General features: G+C 39.6%; 1 protein-coding gene across 4 annotated transcripts in view; it reads left to right on the top strand.

Annotated features, from left to right (window-relative positions):
• Positions 1 to 25592, top strand: part of PITPNM3 (PITPNM family member 3) — a 51692-nt gene that overhangs the window by 19168 nt on the left and 6932 nt on the right. For 2 of the 4 annotated variants that reach the window (XM_040082336.2, XM_058422987.1), the window contains exons 4-15: positions 6618 to 6665; positions 8567 to 8643; positions 10588 to 10823; positions 13817 to 14006; positions 14351 to 14470; positions 17045 to 17226; positions 18531 to 18700; positions 20230 to 20400; positions 21476 to 21670; positions 22436 to 22584; positions 24184 to 24300; positions 24950 to 25066. In XM_040082336.2, the coding sequence (XP_039938270.1) occupies positions 6618 to 6665; positions 8567 to 8643; positions 10588 to 10823; positions 13817 to 14006; positions 14351 to 14470; positions 17045 to 17226; positions 18531 to 18700; positions 20230 to 20400; positions 21476 to 21670; positions 22436 to 22584; positions 24184 to 24300; positions 24950 to 25066 (1772 nt within the window). Of the gene's footprint in view, positions 1 to 6617; positions 6666 to 8566; positions 8644 to 10587; positions 10824 to 11026; positions 12098 to 12670; positions 14007 to 14350; positions 14471 to 17044; positions 17227 to 18530; positions 18701 to 20229; positions 20401 to 21475; positions 21671 to 22435; positions 22585 to 24183; positions 24301 to 24949; positions 25067 to 25592 lie in introns of those variants that run through there. The other 2 variants (XM_040082337.2, XM_040082338.2) reach the window with 2 other exon arrangements.

Raw genomic sequence — 25592 nt, 5'->3', positions numbered from 1 at the left:
GTTAATTAAATTAAAATGCTTCAAATTAGAAGGAATTCTCAGGTATCTTGGAAAAAAATACGATTTACTTTTTAGTTGTTTAAAACTTAACTGACTGTAAAATGCCTGTGAAATTCACTTTTCCTGTGCTTCATATGCCACACATACAGACTGATGGATTGCTTTACTGGTTACCAGCAAAATATTTGGACATGATCAGCTTTCAGAACTGGAAATTTTCCTATCAGGTGAGTGAAAGGCCTTTCTTTGTCCCATTGCACAAGACTAGGTCACACAGATATTTTCATCTTTTAACAAATTGATTATCTATCTGGAAAATAGTGCTGACAGGGACATTGCCTTCTTTCTAGGAGTCATTTGAATTGTTGATTTAGATCAAAATTATACTTCATATCCACCCCATAACAAGACAGTAGTTTGGAGCTGGGAGATGCTACTATTGTGCAAATTGTATTTGGTCTGTGTATGGAAATATGCAATTCCTTCCCTTTCTGCACCACCTAGAATTGAGATTTTTCATTTCTTCAGATTTTTTTTTATTATTATTTTTTTTATTTTTTTTATTTAATTACAAGCCTGGTGTTTCTCGCTGGACCATAAGGTGCTGTTGAATTCATGACATGCACTATGACTCCCCACTACTCTAGATGCTCTTTATAACTTCCCTTTAAAAAATATTTCCTGAGATTTTAAGTGCAGTAAATGCATCACTGAGTGATGATTTTGGGTTTTTTTTTCCTCTCTAGTATCATATCTTTTGGATCTCATTTTTTCCCCATCTAGAGTAAGGGGAGGAAAAAAAAAGGTTGGTTTATACGTGCAGCAGCCGGTTTCTAAGAGTGTCAAGGACAATTTCTTGTTCATCTCTTCAACTGCTCTTTCTGTTCTCCTGTCATAATATCCACAAGGCACTGAACAGAACTGGTAGACTAGAGTAATGTTTTTGGTTAAGATTGATACACATCTGTGGAGTAAGCTAATGTATAAAATCATAGAATATCTCAAGTTGCAAGGGACCCATAAGGATCAAATCCAACTTCCTGCTCCTCACAAGACTACCTAAAGCTAAACTATATGGCTACATGGCAGGAGCTTGGAATTCACATTTTCTGTTGTCTTGTGCGCACAAGGCTGCTAGAAAGACTTAACTCGATGACAGTGATTCTTCTGTTTTGAAGAAGTTTGGTTTTGTTTTGAGTAGACTGCGTGACTAGTAGCTTTTCAGAGTGCACTAAGCTCCCAGAAATTGTATTAGACATTCCAGAGCATTAAGCATGAAAATGCCTTTTTCTTGTCTCAGACTTCTTGAATTTCTGGTTAGGCCAAAGTAATGCACAAGGTAAGACAGTACAAGTCAGAAGGGTAGGATACACTGACAGCTCCTACAAAAATTTACCATGATCTTGCTCTGCACAGGAAGGTAGAGATAAGAAAGTGAATGAGAAGTAATTGTTATTTTATTACTTCATAGGACATAAACAGGTTTTAATTTGGTTGCAGAACTGTACTGCTTTATCTTTCCATCAAATTAAGAGTATAACTAGTCTGGTATTATGGAGAAACATTACTGTGAGAGAGAAGTAATTAGTCAACTTGAGGAGATTTTACTTCATCAAATATTCAGCTGTATTTTTGGACAATAGGTACAAGTCTTACGTGTAAGAGGAAAGTTTAGCTGCATCATTCTTCAGGTTGATGTTTTTACAGAACGAGAAAGACTAGTCTTTCTAAAAACCTTCTATTGTTTCTTGTGAAATAAAATTAATCTCAGTTTAAGTGAATGATAAAGGCTGTACAGTGTTTAAACGTGTGCATATGGTGCTTGGTTAGGAGCAAAGCAGAGCCTGCAGCTCCATGTGCAACCGTTAAATGCCTTTTTGGCAAGGAGTGATGTTAAGGTGCTAGCAATCAGCCCTGAGTTAACTGCAAGTATGACGAAAATTCAGCTATTAATTTGATCTTTGATCAGTTTTTTCTGGCATGATTGGATTTTTGTCTCTTGTTCTTCTTTCTTGTATAACTTACATATTTGTATAATTCCCCTGTATAATAATGAAAAATTTTTATATTTATTTCTCATCTGATTCTTTCCTGTATATAAAATAATTCAGCATAATTCTATGTTGTTTCTGTTTTGTTGAATTTTGCAGCTCTAATATTTAAAAAAAAGTGAATTACCAGGTCAAGGCAATAACAAGAAAATATTTCAGATATACTAAAACTGGGTGTGAATTAGCATTCTCCACTTTAATGGGAAGGGTTAATTTTTTGCATTGCACACTTTAGATATTTTGTTAAGCAACTTGTCAGTTGTGATGTGGGTACTAGCCCATGGTGTCTGAAATGATGACCTATGTTGAGTTGGAGCCATTAAACTCCCACAGGAAACCCGTGTTTCAGTGGAAGACTGGTGCAGACTGTGGTGTCTTTAGCGAGTTCATCTGGTCTCATTTTTCGTTGGCTCACTCATTCAAGTCCCCTTTGTTATGCCTGCCACTCACCTCAGAGGTTCTCCAACATCTATAGAGTATTCAAAACACTCAATATAACAGAAAAATCTCTACACCCTCATGACTGCTATAGTGAGTTTTACCTTCTACTAGTGTTTCTCCCTCTGTCATCTCTCCTCTGAGGGCTGCCTTGCCTAATTTTGTCCACAGTGAATGTTCTGTCTATACAAACTGCTCTCTTCCTTCCCTCCGGCAGCGTGTGATCTACCCCTTCTCATCATGGCCTCCAGGAGTCACATAATTAATTAAGTGGTGTTTTTGCATAGCTGACTGTAGTGTTTATGCTGCTATTAAATTTATTGTGATAGCATCTGCTGCTGCCTATTAATATGAAGTGTGGCAAACAGAAAGTTTGGCTTAGTGAACAGTCGACGGGAAGGATGGAAACTACAATAGTCTTCAGCAATCCAAAACACATCAGATTTTTCATATAAAGAACAGATTTTACTTCTAGCTGCAGGTTTTAGAGAGAAGCAGTGGATTGGATTTCTGCAAATCACTACTCTTGGCAGTTTATAGTAGGGCAGGTTACTAGTGTTGTGCAACTTCTTGTGATGCTGTATGTTCTAGAATACAGCTCAGAAAATGCATGCAAAATGGAGGAAGCCTATTCCACCTGCTAAGATATTTTTAGCTGAGAGCCAAGTCCCGCTGCAGAGGGCATTGCTTTCCTTGCTGTCTCTCCCTTTTCATTTTTTGATCTGTATTGAGATCTGGTCCACATGCTGAAATCAGCATATGTTCTTGCATCGTTTTCATTGAGCCTAGAGTTTGCCTGGCTGCCATTCCCATGGAGAGGATCATACCATATGTAGGTATATTGCCTCCATTCCTTTCCCTCTGTTTTCCCAAGTTTGACATATCTATGCTCACATTTGCTACAGCATTTTTAAAAAATACTTAACAAAACAGATTTTTCTCTTCAGAAGTTGATTTTCATAGGATTTTTGCTGAGGTGAAAGTCATGCTCTGAAGAGGAGCATCAGTGTTGTTTGTTCCAGTGGTATGGTTCTGTTGTTAACACGAATTCAGATTATTAGAACACAGAAAGTCATGTATACCATAAAGCTTGCTGGCACCTTTTTGGCCAGTATTGCAAGATCGGATGTGTGGGGGAAGAAAGAAGAGAACAATTCCCCTGGTATCTCCTTGGTGCTGGGGCACATTGCACCATTCTGCTGTGCTGTCCTCTAATGCTGAACCCATTATTGATGTAATCCCAGGTGAGAGCAAAACAAGAGTCAAGAATTGTACAAAATGCCCTCTGACATCTCAGGAGCACAGCTACACGGGTGTGTAATGGCTACAGTCTACAAATCTAATGTATGTGTAATGGCTATGTACCACAGCATGATACTAAAGGTAACTTTGTGAATCTTACTTTTACCTGCTGCTACTTTCTCTGAAGAATTGATATAGTTATTGCTGCTATGAACAGGGCAAGGAGACCCGCTCCTTTTTAAAGCCTCTACTAGAATCAGCTCTGAGGGGGGGCGGCGACGGTGGTTCACGCGCACACCACCGCGGCCGCTCCCAGGAGTGACACGGAGGAGAAGGAGGAGGAGAAGGAGATATAGCAGGTGTGGGAAGTACCAGCTTTGTTCTCTGGTACGAAGGCAGAGCCAGGGCTTTCGGCCTCGCGAGGGGACCACGAGATCGGGCGTTGACATGAAGTACGGGGTCCCCTTTCCAGTCAGCGTCTATAGCTTAGGGCGAGAGGTTAAAAAGGTCTAGGGAGATAACTATATTTGTTCCTCACCTATAAGTGGCCTTAAATCCTTTGATTCCGTGGTGGCTCGATGTTTAGGGGGTTTTCTTTGTTGAGATGGGCAAGAAAGTCCCCTTATTTGCATACAAGCTCTGATGTCACTCCTCCTCGTGCTTCTGGGTGCCTTTTCCTAGGAAGCAGCAGAGCCGCTCCCCGACGAAAAGAGGGATTTTAACAATAGAATCATTAACAACAGGTAATTAGAACGTTAACTTAACATTGATTTGTTTAACATTTTAACTCTGTAACTTTTGGAACAAGTTATTTTGGGGATTTGCTCTCAACAATTTCTGCTGGTGTTAACCAACCTTTTGTGTGAAAATAAGGTGGCTTCTATTTTGGTTTCAGTACTGCCCAAAAACCCCCTTCCTGATTTTTTCTTATTTATTTTTTTTTTAGTAGCATGCAAATAAGAGTAATTGCAGATCACCCTTCAGTTTTGGGGCAGAGAGGTGGCATTTTGTTCATAATACATTGAATTTACTGGGTGATGAAAAATGAAAAATGACTGTCTGTTTCTTAAACCTACCAAATAAAAATTAATTATCGTTCTGTAGTGGATGTATCTTCAGTTTCTATCGAGAGTTGTTCTTTGTGATGGAGAGTTTCTATCTGCACAGCCATTCAAAGCTGCCATGGGATGGAATTTTCTTCATGAAACCCATTGTTTTACATGTTATCATTTGTGGAATTGTGTATACAAGCGCTTCAGAAGACTGGTCTGTGCTCTTGGCATGGAGGTCTGGTTTTTGCCTTTAGCTCTCACATTCCTGAGGACTTCACACATTGTTCCCAAGGGGGAGACTGACAGCTGCTTTGCCTCAGCAACGACTCTCTCTATGAGCTATTGCAGTTAATATTTCTTCCCTAATAAGCTGAAAGCAGGTAACAGTTGTGACCCAACCTCTTTGGCAGAACAACAGTCTGTGAATTGTCCTGGCAAGGAACTGAAAATGAAAGAGATTGTATATGAAATTTGGAAATAGCTAATTCAAATTATTTTCATTCCTCAAAGGTAAGGTGTGGCAGTGTACTGCAAGTACAGCTTGCACAGAGAATTAACTAAAGCAGATTTCTTTGCTGTATGTTAAAAGCCTGTCATTTTTCTGTTCTTTTTATTCCCTTCAAAATTAAATTATCAAATGTGATAGCTGGAGCATCTGAAAAAATAGAGAATAGTTGCAGAGCTCTTACTTTGTAAGAGCTTACTTACTGCTGCATCTGTCAGAGGAGTTAAACATTATTATTTTTCTTTATGTATTAACCGTAGTTGGATTTCGTGTAACAGCATTTTTAATTCATGAGTTTGGGAGACAGTGCTGACAAGTTCTAGAGTCTTCTTAGGCACTAGGCAGAAGCTATTATCAAACACATGAAAATCCATGGGCAGACAACAGCAGCACATGCAGTTTTATTCACACATCATAGAGGGCCACCAGCTTCCCTGGTTGTTGTCATTTGCTAGTCTGTTCTTTGATGCCAAACACATGCAACAGGATGTTGCCTCTCATGTTGAGTCAGGCTGTGCCCCGGGAGCAGAGGTCTGTGTCTGTTGCATGTGTGAATGTACTCAAGCGATAGGTAGGTTCTGGGAAAAAAAGTAAATGTTGCTGGGCTTCTGAAGAAAGAACCTAGAGAAGGGATTGAGAGATCTGTGTTCTCATCCCAGCTCTGAGGGTAGCTGTAGGTAGAGGTAGGCTGATACCTTTGGGTTTTGTTATGGTCACGTGGTGGCAAAGGTGTTTACCCCCCATGGTAGTACTGGCCAGAGTGCTGTAGAAGCACTTTATCTGTGGGTAGGGCCTTTATTCCCATATCCTTATGTCACTGTATGCTAGGTTTTTGTATTTAGATCTGAGTACTTGCAACTTTCCTTGGATGGGTGGACTGTGGGAGGGAATGGAAGGAAAGAAATATTCTCTAAACAGCTGCTGATTAAGTAATTGTAATAAGAATCTGGTTTGCATTGCTAGGTAAGTTATGCCAGTTCTTAGTTATTAAGAGATTCAGTGGCTATTACTACAAGTTATCAAATGGATTCTTACGTGCATTCCTCTATCAAATAGATTCCTCCTTACCTACAAGTTTCATTGCTTATGATACCTTTCTTGAAATGAAAAGTAAAATCTGGCTTCTAGCATAACCATTTTGATTAATAGATTCCAGGAGTTGTCAAAGTGTGTCATGTGCTGGTCTATTCCCATGGAAGCCAATGGGGGTTCTGGAAACCAGCATTGTAGTAGTCAGTTGCAAAATATCTGCAGCAACATGGGAGAAAAAGTAAAGAGCTTGATGTTCATATAAAGCAATTTTAGTTTACTTTGTGGGGTTTTTTGCAGGTGAAGAGTCTTCATTCTGCTCATCTGGCTTTCTACAGGAAAAACAACGTGAGTTGAAGTTGTTCTCATTTTTCTTTGTACCGAAGATATTCAACAACTAGAGATAGTAATAGCACTTGTTAACTAGCACAGGCCTTGTGGTATGTTTCACTGAGAAGAGATATGCACGTGGAGGGATTATGATTCTTTTAAATTTTCTTTTAAATTTAATTATTTTCAACATGGATTATTATAATATAAATCCCTGTGACATTATTTAATGCATTATTGCCTTATAGTGTTGGCTGGAGTGGTAGAGGTGGAGCTTCACTGGAGGGTGAAGCTGCTGGTGTACACAATAGCTCACACAGGGCAGTACAACATGGCTTAGTTTGGAGTGTAGGAGCTTTCAGTGCTTTGTGCTCCGGACTTCCTCCTCTCATCTCTGCTTAGGGAGGTGCAAGAAGTGTTGCTGTTAAAATTTCTGAGTGCTGTAAGAATGAAAAGTTGTGCCAAGCCTGGCATTGCTAGGGTTCCTTTGCTGCTAGTGCCCAACTTCATGAGTGTATTTACATGTGGCCCTGCTTTTGATCTTTCTATGCTTTTGCACTGTTTGCTAAAGAGCAGGAATTGACTTACAGAAGTGTCTGTTACCTCCCTGGAATTCACAGTGAAATGTCAGTTCCTGCAGCTGTATTCATAAGCACATGTTGTCACTAGGTCCCAACCCCTTCTTTTTTGGAAATCATCCTTTTCCCATCTGCCTTGGTCTGATAATTGGAACTGGGGAGCATTTTGAGTTGACATCCTCAGCTAAACCCTGTGTATTTCTTCTTCTCCTGTGCTCTGTAGTAGTCATTTACGAGATCTGGTAGCGTGTATGTGTGTATAAGACTCATTCAATGCAGAAACTGTGGAACTTAATACAGGAACTATCTCATGCTGTGATTCTCAGAGCAGGATTGGGCTCAGTGATGCATGCCATTATTTTCCTATAAACAGTGCAGTTTGCAAAACTGCATCTGCAGTATATTTACAGTATTCTTTCTTATTTGTTAATAGGAAGCATATGTCACAGCCTTCATGTGAACATATTTCTTTTGATGGGTTTGTCATTATAAAGGGCTAGCAATAGTGCAGCAGATGGCAAGAAATGGCATCATTTCTCATGAGAGCGTGATAGTGGAAATGGCAATTTTCTTTTGGGACTACCACCACTTCATGCTTTGTAGCCAACACAAGTGGGGGGGGTTTTTTTGTGGGTGGTGTTTTTTTGTTGTTGTTTTTGTGTTTTGTGTTTTTTTTTGTGTGTGTGTTTTTTTTTTTTGTTGTTGTTGTTGTTGTTGTTGTTGTTGTTGTTGTTTGTTGGTTTTTTTTTTTTTTTTTTTTGGTTTTTTTTTTGGTTTTGTTTTGTTTTGTTCCCCCCCCTCCTCTAAGTCTCTCCCTAATTAACATAGCAGAATATTAGCGATATTTGAAATGGTCTGATTAATTAAAAAAAAAAAAAGAGTACCTGGCTTAATTCTTACTATGGGTTGGAACTTTACCTTATGATCTCAGATGTTTAGGAATGATGATACAAATTCTCTTCTCCTAGATTCAGGGTACAAACTTTTTTTTTTTTTTTTGGTCACGTATCAAACCCATGCCTTTCATGCCTGCTTTGGGGTGTTGAATCACTCAGTGTTTTTCCTTTCATCTGGCTTTCTTCTCATGGTGATCTTGAGATCTGATGTACTCTGCATGAAGAGGCAGGGCAATGAGTTACTTCAGGCAAAGCTAGAGATGCAGAACTTGCTAACTGTATCTCTGAATCACTGGTGAACGTGTATTGTTCTGTTTGTCTGTAGGATTTCCTGTGAATGGAACTTTCTGTCTTGAAATTAGAAATGTGACTTACCTCTGTAGATGTCTGCAAAAGATGTAACAGAGAAATATTTATATGATTAATATGTCTCTTTTCCTTTCAGGTGAATTATATAGAACCTCTTTAAGAAAACAAAAGTTCCCTGCACAAGGCAGTATTGAAATACATGAGGACAATGAGGTGAGATTGTTTCCTAAAACAAGCTGTGCTGGTTTTCAAGGAGTAGACATGTGAAAATGCTTTCATATTGTGTTATGTAATTGTAAACTCATCTGACGGTTTAGTGTGTTTTGCCCTTGTTTAGTAGGTGCGCATGCAATCCCTGAAAATCATCACAAGATTTTTAGACGTTGCATACTTAGGTGGAAATAGGACTCAGTTTTCTGAAGAGAAATTGTTATGTCTACTTAGTACTTGACTGGAAATGCAGATCTGTGAAGCAGATTCAGCAGCAGTCATAAATTTGATAAAAACAGAATTGCCATTTTTTAGAAGAAGGAAAGACTCTCAACACGTTATGGTCCTTCCAGAAAACCGATTAAGGTCCTCCATTCACACATAGGACAGGTAATGGAAGTGTCTACTTTACGGTTTTTGAAGAATTCAGTCCTACAGCTCCCTTAAAATGATGACAGTCATTGATTGACTTCAGATGTCCAGTCAATTAGTCCTTGAGCACCTTGTCTAAGTCATGGCTGAGCTACTGCTGAGAGACAAATTAATTTTATTCCCTTTGAGTCTTCCTGTGAAAGACACCAGTTAAATCCAGCTAAGAGACTTCTCATATCAGTGACTTCAGCAATATTGACCCACTTAAATTTTTCCTTTTTGAAACTTTCAGTTCCGCCAACTCGTCAGCAGTGCTGCTCATTTACAAGCAGACATTGTCCATGGAAGAAACCTACATTTAGCTTTTAAAGGGAGTTATTAAATTTCTCTTCTGAAAACTGGAATGAAACCTTTTGGAGAAGGAAGTTGTAAAACAGTGCATGGAAATTGGAACCTGAAAAATGCTTGTATGATTCTCCTGTATTTAAGCAGATACAAGTCAGGTCAGCAAAATGCCTTTGCAATGAATACTTCTACTGCATACTAAAATACCTACAGTTCTCTAATTTTCAGCCATTTCACCATTATACAAATGCTAAAATTACCCATTTCCCTTAAGAATAAGCTGTCCAGAACATTGCCTGATTCTGAGTAAATCACCAAATGTAGCACTTAATGATCCTTAGACAAAAAATATTACTGTTGCTTTTGCAGTGTGTTCATATTTGGTCAGGAACTAGAATTCTTCAGGAATCATGTCATCCAAAGTGAAGAAGAAAAGAGCAGTCAAGATTTAAAACAAAAAAAATAATCTTTTAATGTATTAATGAGTTCTTGGAGTGCACATGAATATCAAGGGATAAAGAGGGAAAAGAAAAGGTGAAATTGCAAGAGACTCAAAATGCTTTTCCGGTTTCAAGTAGGAAATATCTTGGTTATTCTACAAAACATGCTGATTGTTGTCTGTGTATGTGCCTGTTCACATATTCATAAATTTGTGAATTTTATGAATATTAGTAATGATGCATTATTTTTTTTATTTTTTCAGTAAATGTGTTTCATTTAAATAAGAATATACCAGTCTGAAAAGTCTGAGATAACTGTATCATCTGCTTTTGCTGAATGTTTTCATTGGCAGAGAAATTTGTCTTTTTTTGGACTTGTGATGATTTGAATGAGAACCTTGACAGTAAGTGAAGCAATCACTAGGATAATACCTAGACAGATGATTGCTTACACTGCGTGTGGAGGTTGGAATTTTTCTCCAGTCTCAGCATATTTAAAGTAACTTCTGATGTACACAAAGCTGTCTTAATCTTTGTTGATCTGAAACCTACATCAGTGCTGCACAGGGTTTGTGCCAGAGCATGTGATTCAGATATACTTGAATTAAATGGAACACAGGACATGCGCACATGCACACACACACCCCCACCCACTCCAGTGAAAGCAAATACCGCAAAATTATCACGGTGGGGGTGGGAAAAGAAAAATCACTGCTAACGTTGACACCAAGTAAACTAACAAAGTCCATAAAAATACCTCCTCCTTTCCTATTTCCTGTTTTTCTCATAGGAAGGAGTTCAACACCAGAACTGCAAAATTCATGTGTTAATTTTGATCCTGCATGGGGGGAACATATTAGACACTGGCAGTGGAGACCACAGCAGCAAACTGGCAGATGTCAACACCTTCAGTTCTGTGTTTGAGAAAGTGACCCGAGCCCATTTCCCTGCCTCTTTGGGCCACATCTTAATGAGACTTGTTCCCTGCCCAGCAATCTGTTCAGCAGCTTTCTCTCTTGTTTCCAGGTAAGTTGATTTGCATTCCCTGGTGTTTGGTTATGCACTGTGGTTTTGAATGGTTTTCTGTGACCCATATATTGCATAATGAAATTTTGTGACTCATTCTTAATCTTTTGCCGAACTGCAAGACTTGCAACAATCTTTCATCCCTTTTTAAGTGGATGAATTTGTTTTAAAACCATTTTTATTGGATGTATCCAGTTCAGTAGCTGCTTGTTCTCAGCCGCTTTTTCAGTCTTGAAATTCACTCATTGAATGAGAGAATGTTTTGAAGTAACATTACTTTCCATGATATAAATATTTCAAATGGCACAATAAAGGAGAAAGAAACACATACTCCTGCATCAACTCTTCTACAAATGCAAACCAGGATTAACTGCACAACTCTGGTGAGGAGAGGAAAGAATCAGATTTCCTTGATTTCTGTTTTTCTAAGCAAAGAGACACTTCTGTTGGTTTTGTCTGGGGCTTCCCTAAGTGATGGTTGGTTTTAGAGTCTTTTTTTGTTCCAGTGTAGTGCCCAGGGTTACTTTGGAAGCTCATAGAGAGCAGAAAACCCTGCAGAAGAATTGAGGAGGTCTACAACCATGTTTTGGGCCTTAAGATGAAGGAATGGTGATGCCTGCATATCAGAGGAAGAGGTGGCAGGGTGCAGACCAGACTGGTGGAAGTTGTGCCTTACTGTTTGCATCATTGAAAAAAACCTCATTTGCATAATTTGCAAAGTGGAAACAACCAGGAAAGAAGTGTGTATATATCCAAGGTGCTGTTCTGTAAAACAAGATGTCTGATAGAAAAGGCGGTAAAACATCAAAGGGTGTTTGGAAAGTCATCTTTTCCCATTTGGACCATTGGTCAACAGGCTTTTTTTTTTTCCTCTTTACCCTTTGAGAGTTACGTGCACTCAAAGAACTCAGTGCCTGCAGGTCTCAGCTATCTGGAAGAAGAGATGGTGGAGCAGAAGAAAGAATGTGTGCTGACGGCCCAAATGAACACAGCTCCAGATTTCTTTCTCTGGTTCTTTATTCCCTCTTGCTGTCGTACAGAATATTCACCCAAACTGAAAAATGCCAGATAGGATGTTTGAATGTTCTATAGAATCCTTCTGAGCACTGACAGAAGATTGGTATTGTAGTCGTACGTTCTTTTGTGGAGCTGCTTGACATGTACCCGTTTGGGGCTGATGAAAGAAGAGACAGTTCCTTGCTCGCACATTTCTGTAGCTTCATGCCAGCAGCTTTTGTAGCCAGAACTCCAGAATGCAGCTGTGGAACATAAAGGTGTGATAAACATTTCATTTAGCAAACCGTGGTGGAGGAAGGGTGGTTTTATTTACTGTAGTGTTTCATTGAGGGTGAGCCAGATAACTGACTAAGCAGTGGTACAAGATTTTGCACTAGCCTTGAATGTAGTCTCCATTTTCTGAAGATGTGGGCAATAGTTAAGGTAACCCTGAGATGATCTCAGTTGCTCAGAGCATGGTGCTACTGATGCCAACATTGTGGGTTTGGTCCTTGAATAGGCCATTCACTTGAAAGTCATACTCAATGATCCTTCTGGGTCACTTCCAGCCCACTGCTGGTGTCCTCCCAAGTGCCTCCCCTCAGCCCTTCACCAGCATCACGATGCCCCAGGTGCTGAGGACATGCCCGCACGCCTCTATCTTGGGCCCACAGCAGAGCAGTGACACCATGGTGAGGCCTAGGGGGGCCCTGAGGGGCTCGGGGCAGGAGGGTGTGTTGGGGAGTTTTTGAGTACAGATAACCAAGCCATATCTGTAAAAAAATGATACGTGGTAGTTACCCAAACAAGTGTTACCGTATGGGTGATTTTCCCCTTTGCTTTCTCCTCAGCCCCCTCTCTGTGATGCAGTCTCAGTTATTCCTGCTGGAAATGCCACTCTGTCATCAATCTCTTCTTCCCTGAGAGCCAGGTGTGCTCTTACCCACCATGAAAAATCAGGCCTGTCTTGTAGCTGAGTCATTTGCTGCCTTTCATCAGGGAGGTGTTAGTTTCTAACACTGGTGACCTCATCTCTCAGGTGCTTAGCGATTTCAGCTGTTTCTGTGTGATTTACCTCTCCATCTCCAGCCTTTGTGTGTTTGATGTTTACAACCTGATGATTTTCAAGATAACAAGATTTGTGCTCTTTTCAGCTTCAGCACTGATATTTTGCCTTTTTGTCTGAACTTCAGCACTAATACTTGTCCCCTGTGACAAAGAACTTCATCTCTTCCATATGTTCTTTTGGTGGTCTGGATGTTTCTTTCCTTTGTGTTGTGTCTGTAATAACAATGGAGGTAACTGTGGCTATACCTTTACAATAAAACACATTGGAATTTTAAAACCCAAACCCTAATTTCTAAGCCATTTAACTGTGTTTAATTGTCTTAACAATAATTGCTCTATTTCAGTTGAAACTTGCAGGGTGCGCATCCACTAAAGTGAAGCTGACATTCTATCAAAGTTAAGGTTGAATTTTCAATTAAGTTATCTCCTTTTTGCCAGATATTACTATGCAAACGTTTACTGTGATTTCAGAATGTGTGCAGCTTTGTCTCACCTTTTTTAAAAGATGGGACACTGGGAAAAATGTCTTAATATGCTTTTGAACAATACACCCATCACACTTTTGTTGTAGGAAACTTCCATTGTGATGGTTGGATTCTGCTCTCCGGTGTAGTGAGTTATTTTGCCCAGGGGGGAAACAAAAGCTGAAATGCAATCATGCCATTGCCATTCAAAATTATGTCTAGTTGTATGTAGAACAATTGCACCGAATGTGTTTAACTACAGAAATACCTTCTAGTGTGATCTCATTCACCTAAAGCAGTAATGCCTTGGTTTTTTTAAGGAGTTGAATTCTCTGAGATGATCCTTCCTGTGTTTGCTCATTGTGAACTGCAATAGCCCAACCCATTTCTTTTAGTAACTGTTCATTCTCTAATGCTGTGTGCTGCCTCTTGCAGTTTTCCTGTTGATAACATGTCCTTTTCTAGCCTAAATCCCTACAGCTATGATGAGAGCTGTCTCAGCAGCAGTGAAGACCACATCCCACTGGCTGCCTTGCCTTTGCTGGGTGTTTCATCTCCTCAGTATCAGGATGCAGTTGCCATGGTGATTAGTAGAGCCAATCAAGTTTACAATGAGTTTCTCAAATCTACTGATGGGGCTGGTTTTAATGGACAGGTAGGACTATTTTCTCTTATATAAAAATTCTTCAGAGAAAGGCTGTTTCTTTTTAAGCCATAGGGTTTGAGTTATGAGTGTGGGACACTACAAATACAATGGATGAATGAATGTTAGCATGGGATCACCTACACAAAATGCCTTTTCAGTGTCCAGCACAAGACAGACACTTCTGTAATCCTGTGCTCTATCTCACATGGATTTACTAAGGTGGTGGAAGATTATATACATTCTCCCTCAAGCATTTTGACTCCTAACTTCTTACTTTGCTATGTTACGGTAAGCGAGCTACATAGTGAACAAGCGTGCCAGCCTGAGACAAATGATCATCTGGTTTTTTTCAGGTGTGTCTTATAGGTGACTGCATTGGAGGAATTTTGGGCTTTGATGCCATCTGCTATAATTCTAATACAGCTTATGAGAGTCGGAACAGTAGCAGGAGAGGAAGCATCAGCAGCATCCAGGTGAGGAGAAAACAATGCACACAGCTGAAATCCTATAGATTCATTCCATGGAGGAAATCAGCTCCATTGAAACCAGAGTAAATTTAAGGATTTGGTAAATTGCCATGGTAGAATGGGATTCTGCCCATGCATCAAAAATTTGCTGTTAAAAATTAAGCTTCAGTTTTATTAGATACAGAAATCAGTAGTGAAGGCTTTATCTGTTAGCCTTTAAAGTAGGGTTACTAAGTCTCTATATTGTATCCCTAACTGTAGATGCGAACAAATCCTTGCTCTGAAGTCTCTGGTAGGCTTCCATTTTTGTGAAAATATTTTCTTGCTTTCTTTTGTTCTTTTCACCTTGGGTCTGGAATTTCTTACACTGGGGGTAGTCTAGCATTAAAATATATTATGAATAAGTTTTAGTGACTAGTGAAAGAATGCCTCTCTCTTCATGAGGAATGCAAGTCGCCTGCGGATCTGTGAATGGACCACTGAGTGTCTATACAAGTGCTGCATTTGCACAGAAGAGAGGATTCATTCTACCTGTGATCCAGGGAAGATTTTGTGATAGTAAAAGTACAGGTTTTTAAAGTAATGCTAGGATGTAAACTTTATTGTTGTGTGTAACACACTTGAGAAAGAAAATTGAAGTTTAGCTGATCTTATGTACTTCAGGCTCAAGTGTGATGAATTAGGGTTGACCCTGTGTGAAGTGCCTATGCTCTGTTTAGCTTTGTGACCCTGGTAAAATTGTTTCATATAGTTACCTCCCCTCAAAAATGGGCTCAGTGGTACCAACTTTGTTGGTTCAATTGAGAGCTACATATGGTGGGAGTAGTCTCGAGCAAAGAGACATTCTCTAAATTTTCCCAGGAAGGAGAATTACCATTAATAACATGGCTTTTGGGAATAAGACTATTCACTTGCCACAGAAACCAGGAGATCCTCTCAGCCGTTGGGGACTGTAGGTAGAACTGTGTGGGAAGGTTGATCTCATAGCTTGTATACCCTATGAAATTGTTCTTTCTGTAGCTTCTGTAGCTTCAGAGAAATAGATTCAATTGGCATGTTTTCCATGGTCTATCTGCATGTCTTTTAATCTGTCATGCCCCAGACCTCATCTGTAAGCCTTGCCTCTCTTTTTCTCTATCTTGTCCAGCTGGAGTTTTACACTTCCGGCTTAAAAGTACCAACCATGACAATGTAATTGTACTCAGGGTGCTTGATGTTAGGGGTTGTGAAGAGTGTTCTAATGACACTTCAATAGTGTAATGCAGTGGTATAATGCTATGTCCAGGAAGACAGGAGCAGAGAGTGGTGACAGAGAAAACAGAAATAAGTGTTGGGAGACAGATGTATGCAAGGAGGAAGAGAACAACTTTGAATCCTGCTCTCTTCTACAATGCCAGGCTAACTTTGCAGTGACCTTCTCTAGGGTCACCTCATAGAAATCTAATCCCGTGTGCTCCTAAAACTGGGTTTTCTTTCCTCAATGAATTTGCTTGGCCTGCCCTTCCGCTTTCTCTTATGAGGATGCTATAGACTGCTACGAGGTTCCCCCTCAGTCCCCTTCTCTCCAGCCTGAATAAGCCATGAAACTTCAACTGCTCCTCATATGGCTTCCCCTTCAGACCTTTCACCATCTTCATAGCCCTCTTTCGGACAACCCCTAATAGTTTTTTTATCTTTCTTGTGCTGTGGTGCCCAAAAGTGCACACAGGACTTAAAGTGAGGCCACCACACTACAGCACAGCGGGGCAGTAACCTTCCCTAGACTGGCTGGCAGTGCTGCCTGATGCACCTCAAGATGCAATTGGTCCTCCTGGCTGCTAGGGCACACTGTTGATTCATATTCAACTGACTATTCAACTGGCACCTCCAAGGTGCCTTTTTGTGTGGCTGCTCTCCAGCCTCTTGTTCCCCAGGTTTTATGCACTGTCATTTTAAAAAAACAGATCTTGCATGCCTCATGCGCACAGACTTCATTCATGAATGAAGTGTGAGATTCAGTCCAATGGCATTTAATTTGAAAAGCAGCATCTGCAGCATCAGGGAGGATGCTGGTGTGAGCTGCAGAAGTGCTGGAGGAAATGAAAAAATAATTTAATAATGAACAATAAATAAATAATCTTAAAGATATGGTACCACTGGTCTCCTCTTGCATCCTGCAGAAACTAAAATTTTCAAAAAATCAGATCCCATATCTGTGGAACATGATGAGCAAGGACATTAATGTTGTAATGGGCATTTTGTGCACTCAGGTAAAGCCCCTTCTGATTACTTTATGATATTTATAGTTCTCTAAGAATGATGAAGTTGTGAGGGATAAAGCTTTTGTGTTACTCCGCCTTTCCACCCCTTGCTTCCCCCTCCACCCTCAAATTCCTGATTCTCCTTCCAGCTTTTAAGCTATTATTGAAGGGAAAATTAGTCTTCATCTCTTTCCTTCTACTGCAAAGAGAAATTTTTAATCCCTTCCACACTTTGTTGGATAAAGTGAGGTCACATGTATAAATGCAGGCATTTCATATAAGCTCTTTTATATTTTGTTATCTGTCTAAATCTTCCCTTTGCTCTGTTCATTTTCTGAAGGATAATCCACTCTTAGCAGAGGACTCCAGTCTGGGTGACAGCAAACACCTGAGCAAAAGCAGTAGCGACATCTCAGGAATCACGGAGGATGAGAAGCAAAGGCCGCCGCTGCCTCGGAAACAGAGCGACTCATCCACTTATGACTGTGATACCATAACCCAGCATCATGCCTTCCTCTCCAGGTAACTGGTGGTCACTGACTGAGTAAAAGAAATGAGCTTGCCATTGAAAGGAGCCTGTTAGCACCAGAGCACTGAGGCATTGTTATTTGTGTTATGTTTCTGGAGGTTTGCTTAAAGTTCTTGTCTGTCTCTCAAAGAAAACTATGGATTTAGTGGGTCCAGTATGAACATTCTCACATCTGGAAAGTTTTTAATGTAATCTTTTATTCAGTTGTGAGGGGTTTGAACATGCAAAAATTAATGCTCAAAGTTCTATTTTTTCAGTACAGCCCAGTCAAAACAAGATGCATGAATACTTTATAATTGTAAATTTCTGTTGCCTGTTTCTTTAAATGATCCCTCTGACTTCACTTCCAGGACTCTTATTATTTTCTGGTGAGATAATCGTTTTAGGTGCTCCCATTGGCTATTAAGATCAGCTTTAAAACAACTACAAAAAAGCCCTGAATTTGGCTTAAATGAGGAGGGGACTGGGGGGAGAAGTTAACTTAATTTTTCTTTATACTAAAAAACCTTTGAAATACGTGGGATGGGAACATAAGCATTCCCTTTGTCTCACGGTTCCTGCTGGTTCTAAGCTATTTGGTTTTTTACTTGCCTGAATTATTCGGGCTTTTGTTTCCTCTGTCTATCATCCTATTTCCTTTATTTCATTGTGAGTGATGCAGAGGAGGAAGTTGTTGCGTCATGTGGGAAGTCTTACTGTGTGTTGAAGTTTCAGTTCTTCTAGAGTTGAGTATAATGCAGACTTAGTACCGTGCTTTACTTCAAGTCTAGCAATTTTCTTAGTAGCAGGTTAAGGTAATTCTGTAGTCTTGCTTTGACTGAATGTTCTTTGCTTTATTTTTATTGACTGTGCAGCATTCATCTTGAAGCCATTGCATTTTCTGGATATCAATGTGTTGTAGAATGTTTTCCCTCTGAGGCAGAACGGTTGTTTTTTTCTTGTCTGCAACTGAAAACATGAATATTTTTTTGGTCAGTCACGTTTAGGTACTTTTATAGGAGAAATACTGTGTTATATTTAAAATAGTAAACTTGAATATTCATGGTCCTTGCAAAAATTTACCAAGTCTTCCGTAGAATGATTGCGGTCAACTCTTGCGTGTTGAAGGTAGTAAATTTACTGAATAGCTGCACTGAAAATCATGGCTTCTACACTGCAATATCATTTTACAGTTTTAAGGTGTATTGCTTGGATATAAATGCCAGTGCTAGAGCTTTCTAAGCATCCTCTTTCCAGAATGTTCTTTATTCCTGAATGCCCTCTTTATTATTTTTGATTCAGTATTTTCTTTGTTCAGCATCCACTCAAGTGTGTTAAAAGACAGCACAGACCTTCCTCCTGTGGATTCCGGCCTCTCAGAAGTAAATCTGGGCCGATTTGAGTTTGAGGTGTCTGATTTCTTCCTGTTTGGATCGCCACTTGGTTTGGTGCTGGCCATGAGGAGCACTGTTCTACCTGGTCTGGATGGTAAGCTCTTCTTGGGGTTAAAATACAGGCTGCATAAACACCTTTGTAAACAAAGAGGCTCACACAAAAAGGAAGTAACTAAAGGAGCCTAGTTAAAGTCGTGGAGTGAGGTAAGTTTCTTCCTTTAAGAGATGGGAACATTAATGTAGGTAGGTACTGAGGTGATAATGATTGTTCCAGGGATGTCACTGCTCACTTAAAAAGGTGTATCTTCTGTTCTGCTGTTAATCATATATTCCATGTCATACATCATGAAGCTCACATTTCACCAAGGAACAGTCCTTGGAAACAATATCAAAAATAACATTTTTGCTTTGTTCAGCATTACCTCTTGTTCATGTCTGGCTTCACAGGTGGATTTGGCCCTCGAGTGTGTTGCTTGTGAGCCATTCTTCCTCTCTAATAACTGAGCCTAGTGATCAGATACAGAGAGGGTTTTTTGTTTTGGTTTTATTTCTAAAGCATCTGAATTTTTAAATTTTTTTCAGTTAAAAGCCTGCTTTACCTTTCATTATTCAGCACATGCTTTGTCTATTCGCATGGTATGAGCTTTGGGTTGCACGGTGTCTTTCTAGGAAACGATGCATTCATTTATCAGGTAAGGGAGAAAATCTGTTGCAATAATGAGGAAGAGACAAAAATTCCGAACTCCAAGGGAATTTTTTTTTCCTAGCCAGTAGTCCTTTCCTCAGTGTCTGCTCTGCTACCCTCCAGACACTTTGACAGGAAAATTTCATGTTAATTACTAGTATTTTAAACTACTTTCTTCAAATTTGCTCTCACTTCCATCCTTCCTCTGGTACTCTGCAAAGGAGTATGCTTTGAGAGCAGCTCAACTGATGGGCATTTCAAATACATTCTGAAGTGAGCAATGTCTACTTGAAGCATAATTAGTGTTTAGAGGTGCATATGATGAAAGAATCCCATTTTAAAGTGATAATTGAGACACAGTTGAGAGGAAAACAGACAAATTGAAACCTATCAGTTGGTTATCAGTTGAGAAGAGTCAGGTGCTCTCTTTACTGAAATGAAAGGTAGAAAGCTACCTGAAAATGTGACAAGTAAAATTCAGATGCATTTATTTATTTGTTTTGTTAGAATCAGTTTTTATAATATAAGGGAAGGTTCTGCTGTCCCCTAGGTTTAAGTCCTCTGGATGTCAAAAGCCCATCAGACCATTTTGCTGGTAAATATTTGAAGTGCTGACCTTCACAGCTGTAATGCTCAATAATATATTTACAAGATTTTTAACTTCTTTTCCCTTCCTTGCTTCCATCTGTTTCTCTTCTGCTGCTCTTCACTTTTCCTATGTGCCTGCATCTTAGATTGTGATGTCTCTGTAAACTCCTATGTAGTGAAGTGTTCTTTACATACGAAATAGGAAACAATTCAGTTAAATTTCTTTTGGCCAGATGTGTGCTAATCTGGAGTTTGCAAAGGACCATATTAGCTATGTTTCTGTACAGACTCCTTGAAAATTGTAAAGCAGCAATACCGACCTCTCTTTTCCTGTCTTATTCTCATCCAAGTATGCCAGGTCCGACCAGCCTGCAGTCAAGTGTACAGCTTCTTTCACTCTGCTGACCCCTCTGCCTGCAGACTTGAACCATTGTTGGAGAAAAGATTCCATCTTCTTCCTCCATTCAGTGTCCCACGATACCAGAGATACCCACTAGGGGATGGAAGATCTCACCAGTTAGGTACAGTGCCTGTATTCATAGCTCTCATTGCCTGTTGTTCTCTTAAATGTTTTCTCCTTACACAGCTCAAGGGAATTTGAAATAGCAATGTGCTAGCATGCTAAAATAACGTCATCTGGGACTGAGTAGCACAGACATACTGCACAAGTGTGGAACCAAAGAAGACTGCTAAGAAAAAATTTTTCTTATGCATGAGGTTTGTGATACTAGTTGTGTTAAAGAGGAGTTGGAAGGGGGTACCACTGTTCTAGTTAGAAGCGTAAGAAGTGTCACTTAGAAAATTCCAAGTCTTTGACTATTGTTTTAAACAATTTATTTTTACAATTAGCTCACCTTTGCCTAGGTCTTCACATGTTGTTTCTTTTGGTCACTTGTGATTGGATCGTTGTAGATATCTACTAGGACAAATCAGACGACAGAGCAGTCTTGATCACTCTTCTCCTAGGTGGGTTACTAAACAATAGTTATGTTGGTAATAAAGATTTGAATCCAGGGGGAAAAAACAGAAATAGATTGGTTTCTGGGGAAGAAAGAGGAAGGAGGGAATGAGCAAGGTACTAGTAGAAGGAATTGTGCTTTTTTGACTTTGTAGAAAATAAGGTAAAATCATATTGGCTTCAAGTATCTTTGACTTGTCATGTTATGCAAGAAAGGACATTTTGCTTCTGTCTGAAAGAGGGCCAGAGGAGTATCACAGACTCCCAGGGCTGTGTAGTTCTTCTCATAAAATGACTTTTAAATTAGTAGGGTTAAGTGTGAAGTAAAATAGCATCCCAGTATCGCTACCCAGTTTGGACGATCCTGGCCAAAAGCACCCAGCTTCCATTGCACGATCTTGGCAGTAGGGTGTGTGCTTTCTCCATATAGTCATGCTGTGTCATGCTATTCTCACTCTGAAGGAGGAAGTTTCATCCATGGGCATTAAATGTGATATTATTCAGGAAAATGCTCATTAGCCCTGTATTTAAGAATAAATGAATAAATAAACAAATGAGATAGACACACAAGTACTGGTTTCAAAACCATGTTGTGCATCCTTTTTTTTAAATGTTATTTTCATTTTTGTAACCTGCAGGTGATGCTCTCCACAATCACAGTGGTCTGTTCCTTGAGAATAGTTCTTTGAACATACCCTTCTCTCAGGAGAGTCCTGGATCTCCAAATACATCTGATGCACCGAAAGGGAAAACAAGAAAGTTGAGCTTGGGCAGCACAAACAGTGAAAATTCTGGGTCAGCTGAAAGCTTGCCATCAGCGTGCCTCACCAACAGTGAGTGAAGCCTGGTGCCATGTGCTATTGGATATGGCAACAGCCTTTCCTTTCACATTATTTCTGTGAAAAAGTTGATTATGAAAAGATAACTGCTTGGAATTTGGGAAGAATGAGAATAGCCCAAGCTTCTGCAATTTTACATAACACAAGTTATCTTCCTTTTCTGTTTGTAATTAGATAGATAAATAAAAGTATTAGAAAAGAAGTCAGAGTTTTATATTAAGGTGCCACTCAAGAATAGCCACAAGTTTCATAGTAACAGGTGTTTATTATCATGTTCCAGGCATGAAGCAGTATAGGTAGATAAGATTTGTTACTCATAATTCAAAGTGCTATAAATCATTATATTGGCCTGCTATGGACCAAAGTCATATGTGTGTATATATTTGTATGTATCTATCTGTCTCAATATTTGCTTCACTGTTTGGGAGGCATTTGTGATTCTTACCCTATAACACGATCATAAAAGTACTAGTCTTTCACTGTACATTTTCCGTGGACCAGAAAGCAGTAGGGATCATGCTGAGGTGATTTCTGCTTCCCAAAACTTAGACCCCAGAAGAACTCTTTAGATGACAGGCAGTTAAGTGATGATGCAGACAGTAAAAACAGTACTTTGGTGAATTATAGATACCTGTATAGACTCAAAATGTCAAGATTGAGAAAGCAGAAGACTTTATTCCATTATCTAGCTTAAAAATGAAGACAGCAAGACATTTATTGATATAGAAATGTTATGCTATTTTGTTTCTTTTTTTGTAGTTACTGCAAAGTGGTGGGGAACGAAACGAATAGATTATGCCTTGTATTGTCCAGATGTGCTGACGGCCTTTCCAACAGTGGCCCTGCCACATCTCTTTCATGCCAGCTACTGGGAATCAACAGACGTTGTAGCCTTCATCTTAAGACAGGTAACTGATCTTTTTTTTTTCCTCTCTGCAACAGATAACCTTGCGATTGTTAATTGCATTTTCCAAGGGTCAATCTTTTAATCTTTAGGGTCAGTTAGATGGCTAACTGTGGATGCATCACATACAAGTGCATGTAAGAGTGACAGATCTGGATTTATTGGATAGGCAAAGGGGATAGTGAGTCCACCATTAGCACTGCTATCTTTGTGACTGGTAGTATCGCACCTTTATGCATACCTCACCTTTCCCATGCCCCAGATTAGTCTAACCGTGTATTATATATTAATTTCATCCTGGTTTTGAAGGAATAGGCTATCTCCAACCTTATATAATTATATATCTCCCTAATAAGTATCAAATTACTAGCATACATCTGATAGTAAACCAGTTTGAAAATGCTGCTTCTGTAAGAAAGTCAAGTCTCTCCTTTACAAGAGACTTTCCTAGCCATGTATGTGCATTACAACTTCTAGAATTTAATAAATCTTTCAAGCATTTAGAACATGTCTGTAAAGCAGCATGTGAGTTTACAGCACTACATAAAGGACTGGTTAGTTCCAGTACAGTCTGGACCTTCTGCCCTTGTTGGGGGTTAAGGTTAAGACTAATGGCTCCTGAATGCTCTGGGGGTGCATATATTGCCTGCTCATTACCTCTAGTGAACAGAATTTATGCCAATTTGTTAAAAATCTTGCTTACTTCTCAACATTACTGTGATTTGTTGCAAGCCAGCTGCTTTGTTGACTCCAATTGCAGCATGGTTTTGCTCAAGAGACTTCATATAAGACATCTTTTAAAATGGTTCTAGACCGCTCTTCTAGCAAGTGCACCAAGAGTGTAAAACTTCAGCACGGAAAACCAGCTGTTCAGCTTGAAAAATTTGCTAATCTATTTCTCATTCAAAATAGCTATTTGTAATTGCAGATACAGTGCACAGATTTCAGTGAGACGGGGCTTCTGGTTTCAGTTGAAACGTGGCATCGCCCACACCCAGATTCTGAATTCTGTGGGTTGAGTCCTGAAATCTGAGTTATTTAGGTTGTAAGAATGTAAGAATGACATAATAGGCTACTGCATGTTCACGGGCTGGACTTCAGTGGGTCCTTGTGGGTCCCTGCCTATCACCTACTGCAGTAGTAATACCCAAAAGGGATAAGAAACAGTCTCTCTGAGTAGGTGCGTAGAAAATCAATACAGATGAAGTCAAGAGTCTCACATTTGCCACATAAAGGACATTAAAAAATGCTTCTGTGGTTTTAAGCTGCTTTACTGACTTTGCAGACCATAATCAGGACAATGTGACTGTCACTTAATACCATCCTAATGTTCTCACCACTTACTCTGGTGGAATGTGCAGGCTGTGTTATGAATGAAAAAGCTCTTCAATAAATATTTGAGATTAAGTGTTGGCCAACAGAGTGAAAGCAGTTTCTTTATCTGCACAGTTAATGTGAACGTATGGCTTTACCTGTCTCTACTTCCGTTGTGCTTTTGGCTCTGCAGTGTCACTCAACTGGGGCAACAGTGTAATTCCTCTTTCTTTCCCAAGTACCAGGACTCCACAGGCCGCATGCTATTAAAATATTAATATAATTTCAGGTGATGAGGTATGAAAATATAAATTTCAAGGAAAATGACAACCTGGATCCAGAAACACTTAGTCCGTCCAATCCACGAGAAAAATGGCTCCGCAGAAGGACACATGTCAAACTGAGGGTAAGTTTAACTCGGAGTGTATATGGCAGCTATGGGACATGGGTTTGGCAGAAATTTAAATGGAGTTTCATCTCCCCGAGTAAGAGTTTACATAACTGAATATCACTAAAGAGCTGAAAACTGCTAACTTAATCCAGAGGCAGGCAGATTAATGGTTAGGAAATATGAGCAATTTCATCTTGGTTTATCACTTCATGTTGGGAGAAAGTATATTTCTTTCTTTAAATGACAGGCCCAAAGTTTCCAATTTGCAAAGAGGTTTCTTTTCTGCTAGACAAATCCATAAGCCAAGCAAAAATATTTCCTCCTTTCTTCAGGTGCTAAGTCAGTTAGTAATGTCAGTTAGAATGCATTTGCTCTGCACATAGTGATGTGGCTCTATGGCACCACTTGAAGTGAAAAAGAGTTAGCTTTCCCTTTAATGTTCTCTCTTATTTGGTCGTCTGGAGCACTCTCTCTAGAAAGTCTATTCAGGAACCCACCATTAGTGGAATCAGGCTCCAGCTGAAATGGGAATGCAGTGCACTTGATATATCTCAGACACACTGTCCAGGACTGTGTTTCTGTGTCACTGTTCATACCAAAACGGAAGCAGGAGCCTTGTGACAAAAACAAACAGTACCCTTCCCATCTTCTGCTCTTATTTCAGAATGTGACTGCTAATCACCGAGCTAATGATGTCATTGCAGCAGAAGATGGTCCTCAGGTACTAGTTGGGCGCTTTATGTATGGACCTCTGGACATGGTGGCTTTAACAGGTGAAAAGGTGAAGTGCAAGTAATCAGTTTTCTTGGTTTTACTAGAAATGGTTGTTGAATGTAGCACACATATGCAGTGTCAGAGAAAGCCTTACAGTGAGGGGAAATATGTCACTAGCCCCCTACTACTTCAGCAAAAATATGCTCTAAAGTGGGCTATCCTGATAGCTGATCTTTTTCTGAGCTCCCATCTCTCTCATCTGATCATGGCTATCTCCTTTGGTTAGTGGTGACTGTGCTGTGCAGTGGTTTCTAAACCTGCCATCCAGCTGTACCATCTACTGGAGACAATTAACTTTCCAAGGAAGAAAGAAAAAGTATTTTATGGTAGTTGACAAAGCACTAAAAGAAAATCGTGTATCATTCTATCCAGGTAAAACAACAAGATAAAAGAATAGGCATTCTAGAGGCTAGATGGCTGCTGTATGGGCAAGTAAGGCTGCTTACATGGGCAAATAAGGATTAGCTTTAGAAATTATTAGTAATCTGACTGAAACTATCATTCCTAAAGCTGCCTGCAGAAGCCAGGCTTAC

Source organism: Hirundo rustica, chromosome 19 (assembly GCF_015227805.2).
Source record: "Hirundo rustica isolate bHirRus1 chromosome 19, bHirRus1.pri.v3, whole genome shotgun sequence".
Lineage (NCBI taxonomy): Eukaryota > Metazoa > Chordata > Aves > Passeriformes > Hirundinidae > Hirundo > Hirundo rustica.
This window is presented reverse-complemented; position numbering and strand designations above follow the sequence as displayed.